This window comes from Ovis canadensis, chromosome 3 (genome assembly GCF_042477335.2).
Source record: "Ovis canadensis isolate MfBH-ARS-UI-01 breed Bighorn chromosome 3, ARS-UI_OviCan_v2, whole genome shotgun sequence".
Taxonomy (NCBI): Eukaryota; Metazoa; Chordata; class Mammalia; order Artiodactyla; family Bovidae; genus Ovis; species Ovis canadensis.
Window position 1 is genome coordinate 206,804,254 of NC_091247.1, and position 21,222 is coordinate 206,825,475.

A 21,222-nucleotide genomic window follows, 5' to 3' on the forward strand; every position below is an offset into this window, starting at 1 on the left:
CATAAAAAAGAATGGACCTAAGGATTATCATACTAAGTAAAGTCAGAAAGATATACGATAACACTTACACATGGAATCTAAAATATACAAATGGATTCACTTATAAAACAGAAACAGACTCATAGACATAGAAAACAAACTAATGGTTACCAAAGGGCCAAAGGCAGGGAGGGATAAATTAAGAGTCTGGGATTAGCAGATACAAACTACTATATATAAAATAGAAAACAGTAAGATTCTATTATATATCTAAGGGAACTATATTTAATATCTTCTAATAACCTGTAATGAAAAAGAATATATACATATGTGTAACTGAATCACTTTGCTATACACCACAATCTAACACAACATTGTAAATCAATTATACTTCAATTTTTTAAGAATAGACAACAGACAACAGAAAAATTAAGAGTATTAAAAATCAATACAAAATTAAAGTAGGGAGAAAAGTACCTCAAAACAAAAAATAGATGATATATTTTTAAAATTATAAAACAGACCTAAATTCAACCATATCAATGACTAAACCAACTAAATGGAGTGAAATTTCCTATCAATATTAGGGACTGTTAGATAAAATAACACATCAAAAAATCAAGAAATAAGTAGTTTTTTCCTCCTAGATACTCACTTTAATCACAAATACACAAGCATACTGAAAAAAAAAAACTGCATTACATTAATGTTAGAGAAGATACAAAGAGTAAGTCTTATAAAGATAAAAGGGACAATTTGTCTATTTCTTTTTATTGTTTTAATGTTCTATTATAAGGTGCATATTTTTCTATAGTTTATAATCTGTAATAGGAAGAGAAGGTCTATAATCAATGAGCTAATCTACTGAATTGTATTTTTATTTATCGTAACTTGACTGATAAAATTCATCTATTATCACATACTACAGTAGTCTCCTGTTTCAATTTTCTTAAGAAATAAAATCTAATTATTTCAATAATTATTAACAGCAAATAAAAGATAGTCATGATAGCTGGAACAGTTTCCATCAGGCTCTTCAGTGTTCTATGTTCATTAACAAATTTCATCTACAATAATTTGTGGCTGAGATCAGCATTAGCCATATTTTATAGGTAAGAAATCAAATCCAAGGTTTAGATAACTTACTCAAGCCTTACATATTAGGTAAGTTACAGCTGCCAGACTGTCTGACTCTAGATCTTATTATTTCTATGTCACTAGGTTCATGCTTTTCTGCCATCAATTCTGAGAAAACTTATGTAATCAAGAGACATTACATGCCTATACCTGCATTTATACATATTACCGAAGTTCTGAAACTGCTAAAAAACATCTAGTGTCAAACAGGTTTTAATACTAAGAATCTATTTTATTAAAAAGTTAATTTAATCATGTGTCCTTCCCCCAAATGACCACTCCCATCACATGAACACTAAGAAAATTTCAAGAAGGCAAAGATATTGGCTTTGTAGGGTATTTTTTTTATACTAAAACAAATAATAAGATCATATTTAAAAGGCAATAAGAATATATTTGAAAGGCTAGAATAGGGCACTTGGACAACTGCAGAGAATGCCAGTACAGAAGACCTGGCTGTTCACTCCACACACATCTCTCCAAAGGAATTTGGGAACTACCTTAAGGTTTGGTTGGCTACCAAAAATGTGGCCCTTAGAGAGTTTACATAAATTATTATTAATTTTCTTATGTACCTTAAACACCTTAAACAATGAACTGTGTCATATTGGCTTATCAAGGTTGATCTGCACAAACACCAAGACTGATGGTGCACACCTGGTTTCACTGTTGGGAGTCCTGCATTTTGACTGCCATAGCTGGTTACACAGAAAGCAGCAGCTGTCCAATCAGCTCAGGCTGTGATACTCAGTCAGGCTTACCTGGCAAAGACTTTTGTCACTTGTTACTTAAGGTAAAAACCAGAAAGAAAGCCCCTCCTGTGCAGTGCTGGTTAGGGAAGAACATGGAAGCCTCAGCCTGATTGCACTTGATCCCACTTGATGCTTACTTTTTTTCCCTGCTGGTTTGGTTCTCTATTTTTTGCTGTGATAAACCATAACCATGAATATAATGTCACAGGTTTTATGAGTCCTTCTAGCAAATCAGCAAAATTGAAGTGGATCTCAGGTCCCTCCAAACAGTAATATAAAACTATAGATACAGCAGAAAATGATTTCTACACTGTTTTACAACATATGATGGTAGTTTCAATAAATAATGTTTTACCACATAAAATATATTAGTAATGTACTACATGAAATGAGATCTATGAATAAAATATATAATAACAATTATATATGGAATATGCTAATAAATACTTATTTGGAAGACATTAGAGAAATCTTCATTCAAGGACTACAAAAAGAGAATATTTTATATATCTTTAATTATTTTCTCATTAGCTATGTCTGAACAACAATCATTTCCATACATGCCATCTAGATTCCTTCTAACTTATGATAGTCTTAGAAGTGCTCAGAAGTACAACTAAGTAAGACTTGGCATAGAAAAAAGAAGTTATCTGAATGGTTAGAAAGCTAAGAGTGTAAAGAATCATAGGCTACCTATTTCACACCAGATTCTATTTGCTACCAAGTAACATACAGGGTAAAAAGCTAACAGCAATTTCTTAACATTTTTTAAAAAAAACTGTATTGTTACATTATCAAAGTATTTTTGCACAACAAAACTTTTATCTATAACCCAAAAAGCCAATAAAGCATCGATTTATAACTAGCAGCCCATATATATTTCCATAATAATTTCTTATTATATAATAAAACTTGCATATTATAGTTACTATTTAAAACCATAACTGGAACTCATTCAAACCTTTGATCAGACATGACTTTAACAGATTACCTGCCTAGTCAACGCTACTTGTGTTTTTCATACAATGGTAGAGAATTACTATTCCTGTTAAGCCAAATAAAATGTTCATTGAGAGACTTTCCTGGTGGTCCAGTGGCTAAGACTCCATGCTCCCAATGCAGGGGGCCTAGGTTCAATGCCTGGTCAGGGAAGTTAAGATCCCACATGCCACAACTAAGACCTGGTACAGCCAAATAAATTCATTAAATAAACAAGAAGAATTTTTTAAAAAATATTCTTTGAGAACTTAGAATTTCGTTGTACAGTCTCTTTGCTAATCTGATGCAGACACTTCAGGTATCTTTTGGATCTATCTACTGGAACAAGTTGCTTCATCAAAATAAAAGTTATATAATACAATGTAAACTAAAATAGTTAGGATTCTAAAACTTGTGAAGTGGTAATACATGTTTTAGAATTTCTAGAACATAATAAGTAGCTGAGTGTGACTAAATTTTATATTATTTTGTTATTTTTTTAATTAAAAAGAATATTTTTAAGTAAAGAATTTTAAAAGTATGGTAAACTTTTATATAAATTTTAATTTCACTGAAATGTTTACAATATTACATATACTTTATTTTAGCAATCTAATATAACTTAAAAATTTTTTTATTTTGTACTGCAGTATAGCCAACTAACAATGTTATGCCAGTTTCAGGTGGACAGCAAAGGGATTTAGCCATACATATACATGTACCATTCTCCCCCAATTCCTCTCCCATCCAGGCTGTCATATAACATTGAAGTGTAACTTTTTACAATGATGAAAATATTCCATATCTTTGTTTTCCAATATAGTAGTTACTATCTATATATGGCTTTTGAGCCTTGAAGTGGGCCTACGTGATAGACGAAGTGAATTTTTTATTTAAGGCTAAATTAAATCCATTTTCATTTAAATAGCCTACATGTGATTAGTGGTTACCACATTAGACAGCACAATTCTAGAAGAATCACCATTTATAACAAGATGAAAACACAGCCATTAATAGTGTACATCTTCCTCTAAAACATGACCTAGTATGTCCAAACAAACAAGAAAAAATTACTGAGAGAAATGAGGATGTTTGTAATTTCTTTGTTTAGCTTTGGTTTTACTTTATAAAGTAAAGCTAGACTTCCTATGTTACATAAAAGTCACTGAATATATCGATGTTTGCTATACTACATGCCTCCCAAAAAATTACTCCATATACTTTTAATTAAAAACATAGCTATAAGACATCCTCAGAAACAATCAAAACTTTGACCTTTAATATCATATAAAAAGCCTGCTAAAATCTGTAAGAAATAAAATATTTCTAATAGCTTTAGTTTGAGCTATACAGCATGGTATGTATCTATCTTTAGTCAAAAATCCATCATTTTAATAAAGATGAATAGTCAAAATTAAAGCTCACTATGCCCTTGTTTTAAAATTCACATCATTTATTCATGCCTGACTTATTCGATTTTTTCTCTCACTAGGAAAATATATGAGTTTCTAGATATGATTAAGAGGAAGGGAAGAAATTAGACCATCAAACATGCAACAACTTCCCTATGAATCTATTATACCTAAAGCAATGTAGAAGAATAATCATGATGAACTTTATTAATACAGGAAAAATGGAGTCACTCCACTCCTGAGTGACTTAAATTTAACATGAAAAAGTACCAAGACTGGCAAAATGCTAATAAGCCAGAAAAACCAAAATTTTCTTTCCATAAAACTTATTTCTGATCAGCTCTGAACAAACTAAAATGGTTTCTTTGTGTGTGCTGGCAATGGCAGGACAGAGGATGGGGAGGCGTGGGGAGAGGGATAAACCAGTGAGACCTTCTTAAAAAGATGGGCCAGGAAGAAATTACATGTGGAGACTAAAACTTCACATTGTATGAAAGAAAATAACTAGACTGTCAGTTATACATAATCCAATATCACTAAAAGAAACTAATCAAAAAATTTCAATTCTTGTCAAACAACACAGAGAAGCTATTTGAAAAATTTTGGACAGTTGTACAAAACAAACTTGGAATAATTTTCATTTTATCAAAGAATATCAAAAGAAATCCATTCTTTCATTTTGAAACAGTAGCAAACATCTTACCTGTGATGTGCTATCAGCTGCTTTCTTATTGACAGAAGCATCTACTGTTTTGTTTGTCTGGTTTTCTAAGGAATCAAAAAAAAACAAAAACAAAACTCAGAGCTATTTTTAAAGGAACCTACAAAATGTGAAAGGATAGGTTTCTTTATATACAACAATTCACGTTAATTTTCTCCAATAGTTTTTTGTCTGTTAACATGTTATATACGTAAATTACTCTCTCAGAGACCATTGCTACAAATCTTTCAGAAGGACAAATTGATACTAGAAATCCAAACACTTCATATATCCATTAAACAGAAATTTTAACTCTAACCAAAGGAATATTGCAGGGAAGCAATTTAAGATGTGTATAACCTAAATGCTAGAACACAAAAAGTTAAATAAAATATAATCCTTCCATACTACATACCTCTGGAGAAAAAACTTAGTAACATGGCAAAAATGTAATAAATTCACTAGAAAAATAAAGTGATCCTGATGAAACATACATGAATAATCTCAATAGCTCAATCACAGATGATTTTCCTTTATTCATTTTTCAATAAACTTGTATTGAGTTTGTACACACACACAAACATACATATGAATTTTGCATGTATAGAACTACAACTATATAGTTGTATAAAAGATAGCTGAATGAAAAAACAGCACAGAAAAGAAACAAAATATGTTTTTCTGCCTCAGTTTCTAAAGAAAAGGTATTAAGTTTTGTCAAATGTCTTGAGCATCTACTGAGGTGATTAATCAGTTTTTTCTCTTTGGTAATGTGGTCAATTACATTAATAGAAGTTTCCTAATGCTGAAACATCCTATCCACACTTTCTGTCAAAAAAAACTCTAGTCAAAATATGACACTCCTTTCATTTGTAAATCTTCATAACATACATACAAAGTAAATCATTTAACAATATATTTAAAAAGACAAAACCAGAAATGGTAGATACAATTATTTCTATCTATACATTAAAAAAAAAATGAGGATAAATATCTACCTGTTAACAAGAGGGTTATACAGGCTAGGTAAGTAAAAGGGGCCCTTCCAATTTCTGCCTACCCTATCTGAATTATCTTAGTTCTTTGCATAGCAAGAAAATATACATATATACACATACACATATTCATGTGTGTGTATATATAACCTAAGGAATCTCCCAGGTATATTTAAGATGTATGTAACTTTAAGGCTGTGGTTTTTCCAGTGGTCATGTATGGATGTGAGAGTTGGACTGTGAAGAAGGCTGAGCACCGAAGAATTGATGCTTTTGAACTGTGGTATTGGAGAAGACTCTTGAGAGTCCCTTGGACTGCAAGGAGAACCAACCAGTCCATTCTAAAGGAGATCAGTCCTGGGTGTTCTTTGGAAGGAATGATGCTAAAGCTGAAACTCTAGTACTTTGGCCACCTCATGTGAAGAGCTGACTCAATGGAAAAGACTCTGATGCTAGGAGGGATTGGGGGCAGAAGGAGAAGGGGACGACAGAGGATGAGATGGCTGGATGGCATCACGGACTCGATGGACGTGAGTCTGAGTGAACTCCGGGAGTTGGTGATGGACAGGGAGGCCTGGCGTGCTGCAATTCATGAGGTCGCAAAGAGTCGGACACAACTGAGCAACTGCACTGCACTGAACTGATGTAACTTAAAAATACATATACATATCTTTAATATCTTAAAATTACTTCATTTACAATGAATCAGCTTCATTTCTGGACTGCAAAGCTTTTTAAATACTACTTAATAAAACAAATTTTTAAAAAATAGTACTTCTTAAAAATACTACTTAATAAAAAAAAATTAATTCCAGGTTACTGATATGCGAGTATTAACACACACTCAAGACATTAGCAAAACATAAGCAGTTTACTATCAATTTTTAAAAATATGTATGCAGTGTCATTCATTTGGATTTAAAACACATTCTCAAGTGAAAATAAAAGGTAAGTCAAGAACCAAAGCAGGTGAGGGAGTTTCAAAGTCATGTCTGACTCTTGCAACCCATGGGCTGTAGCCCACCAGACTCCTCTGAACATGGAATTTTCTGTGGACTTATCCTCATACAATTATTCTCAAGATTCAGGAAAGATTTAAACTGATTAATGAAATGTTTTATTTCTAAACACACACACACACAAATACTGATAAATATGAGAGTTTTCTTATCCAGAATGATTCTCTCTTTGACTTAATTGTCTCAGGACACAAAGTTAATTATTCATAAAGCTGTAATAATATTCTTTATCCTAGATTTTTCATTAACTTCTCCTACCCTTTTATTAGATTTTTGTCTTGATTCTCAATGTAACATTTTATAGTTTCACTGTATCTTTTGTTTTCTTTTACTACTTCAGATGAATTTTGAAAGTAAAAAGTTACAAATCAATCTATCAAGCAATAAAATTGGCAGGACATAAAGTCAAAAATTGTACACCAAACTCTTTCTATCATATAAGAAACATCTCTGTCTCTTTATTCTTAAAAGACACTGTCACTTTTAACCAACACTGAATTTTCACCAGCATCAAAAAACAGATGTGCATATGTGCACAGGACATTATGAGCATCATAAAGCAGACATGCATTATTTGCACGTGCATTTTACAGGAGTGCATTAGTAGTGTACGTTGGTAGGTGCTGGATAACTGAATGAAAATAAGTGGAATGTAAAAACAAAATTTTAGGTCATTTTTACAACCCTATCTTTCATCTAGAGCATTCCCAAGTGCCTCTAACTCCATTTTCACCCCTCCTGTAGCCAGTGTTCGTGGATGTCACACTCCTTCCTCTCTGTAAAAATCCTTTAAAACTCTACTTCCCACCATCTTGCCATTCACTCCATTCTCCTACCTTCCCAGAACGCCCATATCCTCTCACAGAAACCTGCATAATTTACATTCATCACATTTATAATTATTTAAGTTCCCTATTTGACTATGAGTTTAGTTAGAATAGGGACTATTTTGTGCATATCTGTGTGTCTGCATGATTTGAGAACAAAACAGGCGTTCAATGTTTTATGAATGAATGCATGCATGATAGGTCACTTCAGTTGTGTCCAACTCTGTATGACTCTATGGACAGCAGCCCACCAGGCTCCTCTGTCCACAGGACTCTCCAGGCAAGAATACTGGAGTGGGTAGCCATTTCCTTCTCCAATGAACGAATGAGATAAGCTATAATTTGGTCTCTAAATTTCCAAGTAATCCTTAGAACTTTTATTTTATACTTTATTAAAAATATTGACTTACTCTATGGAGATATAGGTATATAAATATATACAAATGCATAATGTCTAGTTATACATTATGTAGACAGCATTAAAAAGCAGAGACATTACTCTGCCAACAAAGGTCTGTCTAGTCCAGGCTATGGTTTTTCCAGTGGTCATGTATGGATGTAAGAGTTAGACTACAAAGAAAGCTGAGCGCCAAAGAATTGATGCTTTTGAACTGTGGTGTGGAAAAGACTCTTGAGAGTCCCTTGGACTACAAGGAGATCCAATCAGTCCATGCTAAAGGAGATCAGTCCTGGGTGTCCACTGGAAGGACTGATGTTGAAGCTGAAACTCCAATACTTTGGCCAACTGATGCGAAGAGCTGACTCATTTGAAAAGACTCTGATGCTGGGAAAGATTGAGGGCAGGAGAAGGGGACAACAGAGGATGAGATGGTTGGATGGCATCATCAACTCAATGGACATGGATTTGGGTGGACTCCAGGAGTTGGTGATGGACAGGGAGGCCTGGCGTGCTGCACTTCATGGAGTCGCAAAGAGTCGGACACAACTGAGTGACTGAACTGAACCGAACTGAAATAGAACTTACATAAGCATAGGTTTCAAAAAAGTTTTAATTAAATAACTAATTAATTTAACACTTTATGGATTTATTAAAGTTTAGTTTCAACCTTCATATTCAGCCAATTACTATTTGACCTCGGCTTAGGTTTTCGCAAGTCTCAATAGCTAAATGCCTACTTTTATACCATTTATGGAATCCTTAAAATTATACATAATCAGAGAATATATCATCTCATAGGACCTCCTTCTAACTAACATGGTAAACAAAGCCAAGCTTATAATTAATATTTTTGGTTAATATCTAATAATTTCAAATATATGTAAGCATTCCAAATAGAACTCAAAATGAAGATCTCCATAATATAATTTGTATTAAAGTATATGTGTTAAATATATGTTAAAATATAAAGTTTTACATATAAATGCAATATCACAAAACTAGTAATAATTACTAAAATTATTAATTTTATATACAAAAATAATTAATGACAGTCAAGAAATTAAACAGAAACAGACTGACATTACAACTAATAAAGCACATTAAGCTAGATAATTTTGGGAAAAACACACCCTTTGGGTCAACAAATGTTCCTACAATGTTAACAGGATAATGAAATTGAATTATAATTCTGATGTGTGTGTGTATGCTTAGTCAGGTCCAATTATTTGCAACCCTATGGACTGCAGCCACCAGGCTTCTCTGTCCGTGTGATTCTCCTAGGAAGAATACTGGAATGGGTTGCCATTTCCTCCTCTAGGGGATTTTTCTGACCCTGGGATCAAACCTCCATCTCCTGTGTTACCTGCATTGACAGGTGGATACTTTACCAATGAGCTCATAATTCTGATACTGTACAAGTATTTAGGGAACTTGCAATCATGACATTAGACAGAGTAATCTCTCAAGTTATTTACTTCTTTTCAGGCTATGGTCTTTCAGGGAAAGTTGTATATTTAAGAATTTACCTTATCTTGTAACCATGATTTAAAAACAATGTCAACTAAGCTCAAAATTTCATAAAAAAGAAAAACTCCAAAATCACAGAAAACAATGTCCATGATAATCATCTTCCACCTAACATGGTAAAAAATAGTAATGATTAGAAGAAATGTAATGCCCCCCCAAAATCTTGCTCATTCACTGAACTCAGTTTAAAGTAAGCATCTAAGGAATGTTGTGACAGCAGATAATGCTAATAAATATCATTACTGTACCATGCAAATATTTAATTTTAAATACTAATAATAACTGTATTTGAAATTTCAGATTTAATCTTATATCCCAGATGTTAATTGTATGAGGGTGATATTCAGCTTCATTCCAGTATGAATTTTTATCTACCATTCACTTATTCTCAGTAACTCTATGAAACTCTAATTTATGAGAATATATACTCAGAAGACAAGTGTACTCTACTGAAGACCACATAAGAAATTTAAAAAACAAGCCCTGTATATCTCACCTATAAAAAGTAATTTTATACTTTATAATTTTTTTTTATATATTTCAAGATCAACTATATCAACAGGACAGCTACTACAACAATTTCACTATATACATGATGCCCAGGTACTCTATCCTGTCTTTCCAAAAGTAGTGGGGATAAATATAAAATCAGAAATGAAGAATAAGCAAGTTCAAGAATGTATATATAATCTATGCTTTCTAAGAACAAGGAAGACAGAGATCTACAGATTTTAAATCAGGAACAATCAAGTCCTCCTTTTTGTAATACTCCAAAGTATATATAAATATACAAACATAATCATGTAAAATATGCCATATGGGAAAATATATAAGGGAAAACAAGAAGCAAGGAAATGTTCTGCAGTAAATTAAAGAGGGAAAGACCTAGTATAAAACCATCCAAATTTGGAAGATAGGCGTGAAGAACGCACAAAGGATTTTCCCAAATGGGGTAATGGGCAGGGGCTTCCCTAGTGTCTCAGATGGTAAAGAATCTGCCTTCAATGCAGGAGACTGAAGTTTGATCCCTGGGTTGGGAAGATCCCCTGGAGAAGGGAATGGCAACCCACTCCACTATTCTTTTTTTTTAATTCATTTATTTTTAAATTGAAGGATAATTGCTTTACAGAATTTTGTTGGTTTCTGCCAAACATGAACAAAAAATATGGAACACTTCACGAATTTGCGTGTCATCCTTGTGCAGGGTCATATTAATCTTCTCTGTATCATTCTAATTTTAGTATATCTGCTGCCCAAGTGAGTACCACTCCAGTATTCTCACCTGGAGAATTCCATGGACAGAAGAACCTAGCAGGCTACAGTCCATGGGGTCACACAGAGTTGGACATGACTGAGCGACTAACACTTTCACTAGAGATGTGTGGTTGTTATTTTCCTTTTATTAGCATATATTATGTCACTTAGATACTTTACAACATACTGTTTTCTGTATATTTAGGATATCTGCAAAATGTATTATAAAAGTAATTCACAATGCTTGCTACAAAGCCAAAATGAAAAATTTGCCCAGGTTAGGAAAACTAGTAAAAGATGAATTACAAATGGTAACTTCTCACTCAAACTCTCAGATCCCACCTTAACAACATCATTCCTCTTGGGTAACTAAAATAGTATCTGTGAAATTCTATTTACTCTGTCTTCTAATAATGTTAGTCAACTACATACACACACAAATTCAATTATCTACAGACTATTAACAAGTTTGCATTTCTATTATTAAATCCACATGTTGACTTACCAATTCTTGTGGTGGTAGTGCTGCTCTGTTCTGCAGGAGATGAAGTACTAAAAGCAGAAATTGGAATTTTCATCTGTATAGGACCTCGATTATTTGATGGACTATAGAGTCCTGATGGGCCTACTGTAGGTAAAGAAGTCCTGGTGGCTTGTACAATAGAGTGTGCTGTTGGAACAGCCTGTACAGCAAGTGTTGTTCCTAATGGTGCAGCACTGGCAGGAGAATTCCTTTGAATACTAGGACTGGGCACAGAAGGAACGTTGTTTGGTTTCGGGTTTGGCAAAGATGGCAAAGACACTGGATTTTTGGTAAGACCACTCACTGTAGGTGGGCTTTGTACAGAAATGAATTCCACGTTGCCTGATGGTTGATTGGTCACTAAAGTCCCTGGATGGCTCTGGAGGAGCTGAGGCTGGGAGGATACAGCAACAGGTACATGTAAAATCACTGGTAAAGACTGTAAAGAGATTGTAGGTTGGGGATTTCCACTAGGCACCTGAGTTGAAGCAACTACTGTAGCTGTGTTGGGTGCAGGAAGAACTGATGTGGCTGTCAGAGAACCTGAAGTCACTGGAGGCTGCAATTTAGGTTGACTACTGACAACCGTTGGAGGAGTGACAAGATTGGTTGAAGATACTATAAAAAAAAAAGAGAAGTTTCAGTTTAAATAGCCATCTTTATCAGCTAAAATAATACAAATTTGATGTACTGCAATATACACAGTAGTCTCTCATATCTTTTGATTTAAATCCTTGAATTCTTAGATTATTTGCAGAATGATTTCTGCATCTACATTTGGTACATTATGAAAATAGCACATTTTATCATTAAGATGGAGGACTGCTATCTCTGTATGAAGAGTCTCTGAAAATGAGCAACTTACTTCAGAGTAACTAGCGGGAAATACAACTGAAAAACAGTGAAAACTAGGCAAAATTGTAAAGACAATTTTGAAAGTACATTAAAAATGCCTTAGAACACTGGCAATATATAAACTCAAATAGAATATCTAGAAAGATTATCATAAATTCATAATAGGTAGACTTAGTGATGATATTTTACGATATGGATAAAGTGAAACCTGTACCTGCGGATCCAATTTTACTGAATTCCCTGGGAGGAACTAGTGAGGAGAGGCTACTATCTCTATTAACGTTCTATTGACACTATGCGATATGGAAAATAACATAGGGAAGATAGGAGAAGAATTAAGGAGCTGACAACAAAGAGCAGAGTAAATAAAAATGTTGGTCACTGGAGTTTTACAGTTTTTTTAGTTCAGCCATTTGTGTGTCTTCTCATTTGAGCAGGTTTAATAAAAATCAATGACCAAGTCTCCTTCTCACTGATTTGTAAAGTCTTTCCAAAATCACAGGCACACATAAAGCATTACTGCTGCATACCAAATAAGGCTGACTGGCTCAAGGAAAAGTGCTCGGACAACTGGCTGAGCTGTAAGCTGAGCTCACAGCCTATTTGATGGAATACCACTTTTACTTGAAAGACTGAGTTATAAACATACTATGATTATTCACTTGGGTATCTGGCAAATTTTTTCTTGAAAATAAACCAAATAAGGCAGAGACTTCAAAGAAAACAATGAACAGTATAGATTGGCAACAGTAAAATCTGAGTTAAAAAAAAAACCCAAACTTAGAACTTGGGAAAATACATCTGCCTGCCACCCTGAGAGCATGGTTAGTTTCCCAAATCTTTAAAGGCTCTTCTGAGAATAACTGATAACAAAGTAAATAAATACAATTAAAAAAAAATTTATTAATGAAATGTACCCGTGTTTGGAAGACTTAGAAAACTCAGTGAATATTTTCCAAGTGATCAATGAATGATATTAGTAAAAGACCCATCTAAGTACAAGACAGATAAAAAGAATTTAGTGAAAAATTTACAAACACTTCTTGGTGTGATTTCTGATTTCACTTTGCAACTAACCTTTAAGAAACCACTACTTGCTGTGTCAAAGAATAATACCCACATTCTCTCTAGGCTTTTTCCAACTACACATTTGTATGAGGCTGAATTTTCTTCACATATTTCAACTAAAACAACAAACTGCAACAGATTGAATGCAGACACAGATATGAGAATCCAGGTGTGTTTGGCCATCTTAATGTTTTAAGTGAAGTATAAAAGAGACATAAAAATTTAATAATAATAATACTCTTTTTGCTAATATTTTTAATTTTGGAAAAGAGTTACTTTTCACCAAGACTTGCTACTTATGGTGTGTAATTCTGTTGTTTAATTGCTAAATCATGCCCAACTCTTCTGTGACCAAATGGACTGTAGCCCACCAGGCTCCTCTGTCCATGAGATTTCCCAGGCAAGAATACTGGACTGTATATAATGGTACAAAATATAGGTTTGCAATTATTTTTAATTGAATTAATAAACATTGAAAAATTGTATGTTTTAATTTCTACCACAGTAAATATCAATTAATATACCCACATCAGCAAAACTCTGTAGATTCTTAATAATTTTTAAGATTATACAGGGATGTCAACACTCAAAAGTTGTCAACACTCAATCACTACAGCAGAAATCTGAATTTCTGCATTTTTATGCACATCTGTGATTCTACTTTTTAAACAAAATTTTGCTCTTAGCACTCAATTTTACATAACTGTATTCAGTTTCTTAGTCCATTTCAAGCTCAAAAGTGTGTAAGAAAAGAGAACAAAAGCCTTCAATTCCTAACAAAATGTATTTCGGTGTTAAGAATATTACCTGTATTCACAGGGGTTTGAAAAGATGGCGGTGCACTCTCACTTATATTTCTTTTGGACTCCAACATTTGTCTCACTGTGTTTGTATTTCTATGAAATAGATACACACACAAATAGTCACTGGACATGCCATTCTAGGGGATATCTACTTATGCATACAGAAAGCAGTGGTGCATAGGGAGAAAGGGTAGCTAGACTTGGATATTAATTTAAAGCACTAAACTGGGAGTGAATGCAGTGAAGCAAAGCTGGTATGAAAACACTGGAATGCTGGGGTATAGGGCATTAGGGAAGAGTCTTCCTTTTATATTCTATGTCCTCAATACTTTAACCTGAAAACCAAATATGGATCTGAATATTTGCACACATTAGCTTTTGTCAACTCTGACCAAAGAATTTCTCAAATACTTAAGGTAATACTATTTAGCACAAGTGGTTAAAGAAATCTGCAATGACAAAAGAAAGCCTTATAAAAAAACGAGCAAAATCAATATCCATAGGAGAACAATTAGAGCAAAGCAAAAAGAAGCAAATATACTTAATACAGTATACCAAACACTTTTTCTCTACAAAAATATATAGTATCACATTCTAAGATCTTTCTGCACAATAAAGAAAATCAGAACCTTGTTCTCTTAATGAAAAACTTGATAAACAGCCTGTTTACAATTCTCACCTGTAGGGCACACTGTTATTGCTGATGACATCAACTACAGACTTTCCTGGTGATACAGGTGGGTTTGGTGGGTTCTGAGGAGAAAAATAACCAAGGTAAAATAAAGCCCAATTCACAAGGAATCTTTCAGTCCTCTAAGTGCTTTGTTAATATGTTATCTGTTATTTCTATGCTGCTGCTAAGTCGCTTAAGTCATGTCCGACTCTGTGTGACCCCAGAGATGGCAGCCCACCAAGCTCTCCTGTCCCTGGGATTCTCCAGGCAAGAACACTGGAGTGAGTTGCCATTTCCTTCTCCAATGCATCAAAAGTGAAAGTGAAAGTGAAAAGTGAAAGTGAAGTCGCTCAGTCATGTCTGACTCTTAGCAACCCCACGGACTGTAGCCTACCAGGCCCTCCATCCATGGGATTTTCCAGGCAAGAGTATTGGAGTGGGCTGCCAATGCCTTCTCTCAGCTTATTATCTAAGAATGGTTATAAATACTGTTACCTCATAAGATCCCTTTAGAAATGGCAGAACTGACTGCTTTACTGTGGAAATAGGGCACATGATGACCAAAATGTGTAAATTAATCATCACTATTCTATGAAACAAGACTTAGAAACCTATGTTTCTTGCCACTTACTTACAAATCTGTTGCAAAATTTAAGCCTTTTTGTAGGTGTAAAATAAAAGGATTAGGAAATTAATGGTATTAGATCAGGAGTCTGTGAACTTTATAAAGGGCCAGATCGTAAATATCTTAGGCTTTGCAGCTACTCAGCTCTGCCACTGTAGCACAGAAATAAGCCATAGATGATATGTAAGTGAATAAGCATGGTTGTGTTTGAATAAAATTTTATGTATGGACACTGAAACATGAATTTCAAGTTATTTCTATAGTACAGGAGAAAATCTTACTAAGGAAAAAAACATTAAACCTTGGCATTGGTACATATTAAAGTACTTACACAAATTAGTCTACTGTCACAACTACTTATCATACGAAAAGTGGATAATTCCCAGACCTCAGTTTTTTACGAGTAAATAAAGAATGTAAAAAAAGTTTATATGCTAAAAGTGTTCAGTAAGCATTAACAATCTGAATCTACAGAATAACTAGATACTCATTCAATAAACGTCTAGTGAATGCCTACTAAATACCTGGCAGAGGAAGCACCAGATTACAAGCAGAAACGCAAGAAACAAGGAAAATATTTGTTTATCCTGAGAAGTAAATGATTACCAATTAAGTGGTATCCTAGGTCAAATATCAAAATTCTTTTTATAATTTTTGTTTAAAAAAAACAACTACTTGTCACTATGTGACTTATAATTTCATAAAAAGATGCTCCAATTCTAAACTTCAGAACAAACTAAGCCTTTTTCCATCCTCCAAAACAGGGACTACAGAAATAGAGTTGTAACATTTATATACTAATTACCATTATTTGGGCCTCCATTATAACGCCACTATCATCATCGGTTTCTTAAATTGAGAAAAATAAGTCCACTCCAGTCTTAATTAAATACAATAAATAATACATATTAAACAAAAGGTGATAAACAGAATCACATCAAGCAGATGCCACTAATCACTCTTCTCAACAACAAATATATTTTGCTACATTTTTAGGATAAAAGAACGATTTTATCTGTGTAGAGGAGGAAAAAAAGATAAACTGCTCTGACACAGAAACTTTTGAAATATCTAGAAAAGCAAATGAAAGTAACATTGTAGCATCATTGGGAAAAGTTTTAAAAAAATTTTAGGGGAAAGAGCTGCATCTTCTAATAAGTCTTTGAGTAATCAGTACACTCAAAACACTTAAAATGAAGGTAAAGATTTCAGAGGGAAAAAATACAAAAGGAGGAGTATAAGCATAATAAATAAGTATAAATAAGTCAAGTATGGCTTAGTGTCACTGGATGGCGGACCTTAAACACTACAGTGTGGTAATATCAGCAAGATGGCAGAACTGAAAATCCTATAGATTCCTTCCCTTACGAAAACAATGACTTAATAACTTAAGGATCAAATTTCCCTTGTAAGAAGTCAAGAAACCTGCTGAGAGATTAGAGCACCCTAAATGAGAAAGTGAAAGTGGAGAGTGAGAAAGCTGGCTTAAAGCTCACCATTCAGAAAATGAAGATCATGGCATCTGGTCCCATCACTTCATGGTAAATAGATGGGAAACAGTGGAAACAGTGTCAGACTTTATTTTTTGGGGCTCCAAAATCAATGCAGATGGTGACTGCAGCCATGAAATTAAAAGACACTTACTCTCAAGGCTATGGTTTTTCTAGTGGTCATGTATGGATGCAAGAGTTGGACTGTGAAGAAGGCTGAGCACCAAAGAATTGATGCTTTTGAACTGTGGTGTTGGAGAAGACTCTTGAAAGTCCCTTGGACTGCAAGAAGATCCAACCAATCCATTCTGAAGGAGATCAGCCCTGGGATTTCTTTGGAAGGAATGATGCTAAAGCTGAAACTCTAGTACTTGGGCCACCTCATGCGAAGAGTTGACTCATTGGAAAAGACTCTGATGCTGGGAGGGATTGGGGACAGGAGGAGAAGGGGACGACAGAGGATGAGATGGCTGGAGGGCATCACTGACTCGAAGGACGTGAGTCTGAGTGAACTCCGGGAGTTGATGATGGACAGGGAAGCCTGGCATGCCGTGATTCATGGGGTCGCAAAGAGTCGGACACGACTGAGCAACTGAACTGAACTGAACTGAACTGAACTGAGAGTAAGCCCCAAGGAGATCAATAGAAGAAGGTAGGAAAGTCTGTTGCACTTCACCATATCCCACCTCCTTCCTTACACAGTGTGGTAAAACAGAAAAGAAAAAGGAAAAAAAATCCCAACAAGTGTCCTCTTCTTCTTCAGGAAAGAAACACTGGAATTTGCATGCAACACTCTGACTTTCGGGGGACACTGATCAAGGTACTGGCTTCAGTCTCACCCAACTTGGAAGCAGCACACATTGGGTGTCTTGAGGGGTAGATTAGAAGAAAGGCAAACCTCTCGGCCTGGTACTAAACCAGGAAACTGGCAGTAATATACAGAGACAGCAGGGGTAACTCCAATATAATGGTTTGCTAAAGCAGCAGCAATTTGAAAGGCATATACCAGGTCGGGGATGGGAAGTTCCCAAACAGAACCAGACAAAACTCTACAGATTGGAGATACACACACAAACTCCAAGAAAATGCCATCTCTGAAAAAAGGTTTGAAAGGAGATCAGAGGTATCTAACTCGACCAACTAGTAAAGGTCTTCATCTGTACAAAGATATTCCAAAAAGATGGGAAGTGTACTTTTTCAAATGCTTAATTTCAACAAAAGGGAAACATACCAAAAAAAAAAACAAAAAACCAGAGAAATATGGACCAATCTATGAAATTAATCTCCAGAAACTAACCTTAAAGAAACAGATCTAGGAACTATCCAACAAAGAATTCAAAATGACTATCATTAAGATGCTCAATGAGACAGAAAAGAACACAGAAAGAAAACTAAATGAAATTAGAAAACAAAGCAAGAGGAAAATGAAACTTCAGAAGAGAACCAACAGAAATTCTGGAGCTGAACACTACAACAACTGAATTTAAACATTTACTAGAAGGGATAAAAACCAGACTGTATCAAGCAGAAGAAAGAATCAGCAAACCTGAAGATAAATCATTTGAAATTATTGAGTTAAGACAATCAAACAGAAAAAGTGAATGAAAAAAAGGTAAAGACAGACTAACAGATTTATTAGACACCATCAAGTGGGCCAGTATACAAATATGAGAGAACATGAATAGAAAGAAAGAAAATAGGCAGAAAACCTACTTAAGTAAAGGCCAAAATCTTCCCAAACTTAAGAAAGAAAACTGACAATTCAAGAAGGTGAAAGACTTCCAACTCAAAGAGACCCACACTAAGAAACATTATAGTCAAGCTGTGAAAAGTCACAAAGATTGTAAAAGTAGCAAGAGAAAAGGGATACATCACATTTAAGGCTGCTCCCTTAGATTATCAGTGCTTTTTTCTCAGAAGAAACCTAACAGGCCACAAGGGAGTGGAATGATATATTCAAGTGCTAAAAGAAAAATACTGCCAAGCAAGAATATCATAACCAGCAACACTATCATTGCAAAAATGAAGGCAAAATTAAGATTTTCATAGTATATGCAAAGCTGAGTGCATTTCACAGCACTAAATCCACCATACAAGAAATGTTAAATGGAGTCCTTCAAGCAGAAATCAAAGGACACTAGCCAGCAACCTGAAAGCAAAGGAAAATATAAAGCTCTCTGGTAAAGGTAAATGCAAAAATAAATACAGAATACTGCATTACTAGAAAGTGGGAACAGAAATCCCATCTAATTCTAATACAGAATTTAAGTATAAAATATAATTGTAAATCTATGTTAACATACACACAATACGAAAAGATATAATGTATGATATCAACGAAGTGGTGGGAGGGAAAAAGTGACCTGAATTTATTTCCAGTTTAAAACAGTTGTAAACTTAGAGACGTGCAAATCAAAACTATAATGAGATATCATCTCACACCCGTCAGAATGGCCATCATTAAAAAAGCTATAGTATTATTAAAATGTCCATCCTACCCAAAGTAGTCAAAAGTTTCAATGCAATCTCAATCAAAATTCGTCATTTTTTTCAAAAATAGGAAAAGGCATCCTAAAATTCAAATGAAAGCTCAAGAAACTCTGAATTACCAAAACAATCTTAGAAAAGAAGTTGAAAGCTTGTACTTCTAATTTTAAAACATGTTACAAAGCTATAGTAATCCAAACAGTATGCTGCTGGAATGCAGACAGACACATAGAAATGTGAAACAGAATACTGACCCCAGAAATAAACTCTTAATGCATACACTCAAATGATGTTCTGCTGTTGTTAAGTCGCTTCAGTCATGTCCGACTCTGTGTGACCCCATAGATGGCAGCCCACCAGGCTGCCCCGTCCCTGGGATTCTCCAGGCAAGAACACTGGAGTGGGTTGCCATTTCCTTCGCCAATGCATGAAAGTGAAAAGTCAAAGTGAAATTGCTCAGTCGTGTCCAACTCATAGCAACCCCATGGACTGCAGCCCACCAGGCTCCTCCGCCCGTGGGATTTTCCAGGCAAGAGTACTGGAGTGGGCTCCCATTGCCTTCTACAAGGGTGTAAAGGCTACACAATGGGGAAAGAACAGTCTTTTGACAATCTGCATGAAAATTGGATATCCAAATGCAAAAGAATGAAGTCAGACCATTAAATCATATATAAGATTTAATCCAAATGGATTAAAGACCTAAAACAAAAAACCTAAAACTATGAAATTCTTAAGAGAAAACACAGAGGAAAGCTTCATGATAGTGGATTTGGCAATGATTTCTTGGATCAAAGAAAAGGTAACAAAAGCATTAACAAGACAAAGAAGATTACATCAAACTTAAAATCTTCTGCACATGAAAGGAAACAATCAACAGAGTGAAAAGGACACCTACGTAGTGACAGAGAATAATTACAAATCATGTAACTGGTAAGGTGTTAATATCCAGAACATAAAAAGAACTACATCTTAACAACTAAAAGATAAGTAACCAGATTTACCAATGGCCAAAGGATCTGAATAAACATTTCTCCAAAGAAAATATGCAAATAAGCATGTGAAAAGATGCTCAACATCACTAAGCAGAGAAACGCAAATCAAAACCACAATGAGATAAGGCCTCACATCCATTAGGGTGGACACTATCACAAAAAGGGGAAAAAAAAACTGTTCCCCAAAATATACAAAAATTGGAACCCTTGTGCCATGCTGATGGGAATGTAAATGATGTGATTGCTCAGTTCCTCAGTGTTACTTGTTCAGTTGCGCACAACTCTTTGCAAGCCATGGACTGCAGCCCACCAGGCTCCTCTTCCATGGGATTTTCTGGCAGGAATACTGGAGTGGTTTGCTATTTCCTTCTCCAGGGGATCTTTCAGACCCAGGGATCGAACTGGGGTCTCCAGCACTGAAGGCAGACTCTTTACTGACTGAGCTACCTGGGAAGCCCTAAATGTGACTTTAGCAGTGATGTGACTGCAAAAGAAAACTATATGGAGGCTCCTCAAAAAATAACAGAATAACCAAATGACCCAGCAATTTCACTTCTGGGTAGAAATATCCAAAACTTTGACTTCAAAGAGGTATCTGCACACCAACGTCATTGCAGCATTATTTGTAAGAGCCAGAAGTTGAAACCAGCCCAAATATCCATCAATAAATAAATGGATAAAGAAAATGTGGTATATACATACAATGAAGTGTTAGCCTTAAAAAAG

At 34.6% G+C, this 21,222-nt stretch overlaps 1 protein-coding gene and 1 non-coding gene across 11 annotated transcripts in view; both read right to left on the reverse strand.

Moving 5' to 3' along the window:
• The window catches only part of ATF7IP (activating transcription factor 7 interacting protein), a 116,041-nt gene that overhangs the window by 17,545 nt on the left and 77,274 nt on the right, over positions 1-21,222 (reverse strand). For all 10 annotated transcript variants that reach the window (XR_011256149.1, XR_011256148.1, XM_069585654.1 and 7 more), the window contains 4 exons: positions 14,909-14,982; positions 14,234-14,322; positions 11,486-12,121; positions 4,962-5,026 (listed from right to left, as the gene is read on the reverse strand). Coding sequence is in view for 8 of the 10 variants with exons in the window: in XM_069585654.1 (XP_069441755.1) it covers positions 4,962-5,026; positions 11,486-12,121; positions 14,234-14,322; positions 14,909-14,982 (864 nt within the window). In the remaining 2 variants the exon portion in view is untranslated. The remainder of the gene's footprint in view (positions 1-4,961; positions 5,027-11,485; positions 12,122-14,233; positions 14,323-14,908; positions 14,983-21,222) is intronic.
• Positions 10,886-10,991, reverse strand: LOC138438406 (U6 spliceosomal RNA). The gene has a single exon (XR_011256343.1). It is a non-coding gene; the product is annotated as a U6 spliceosomal RNA (small nuclear RNA).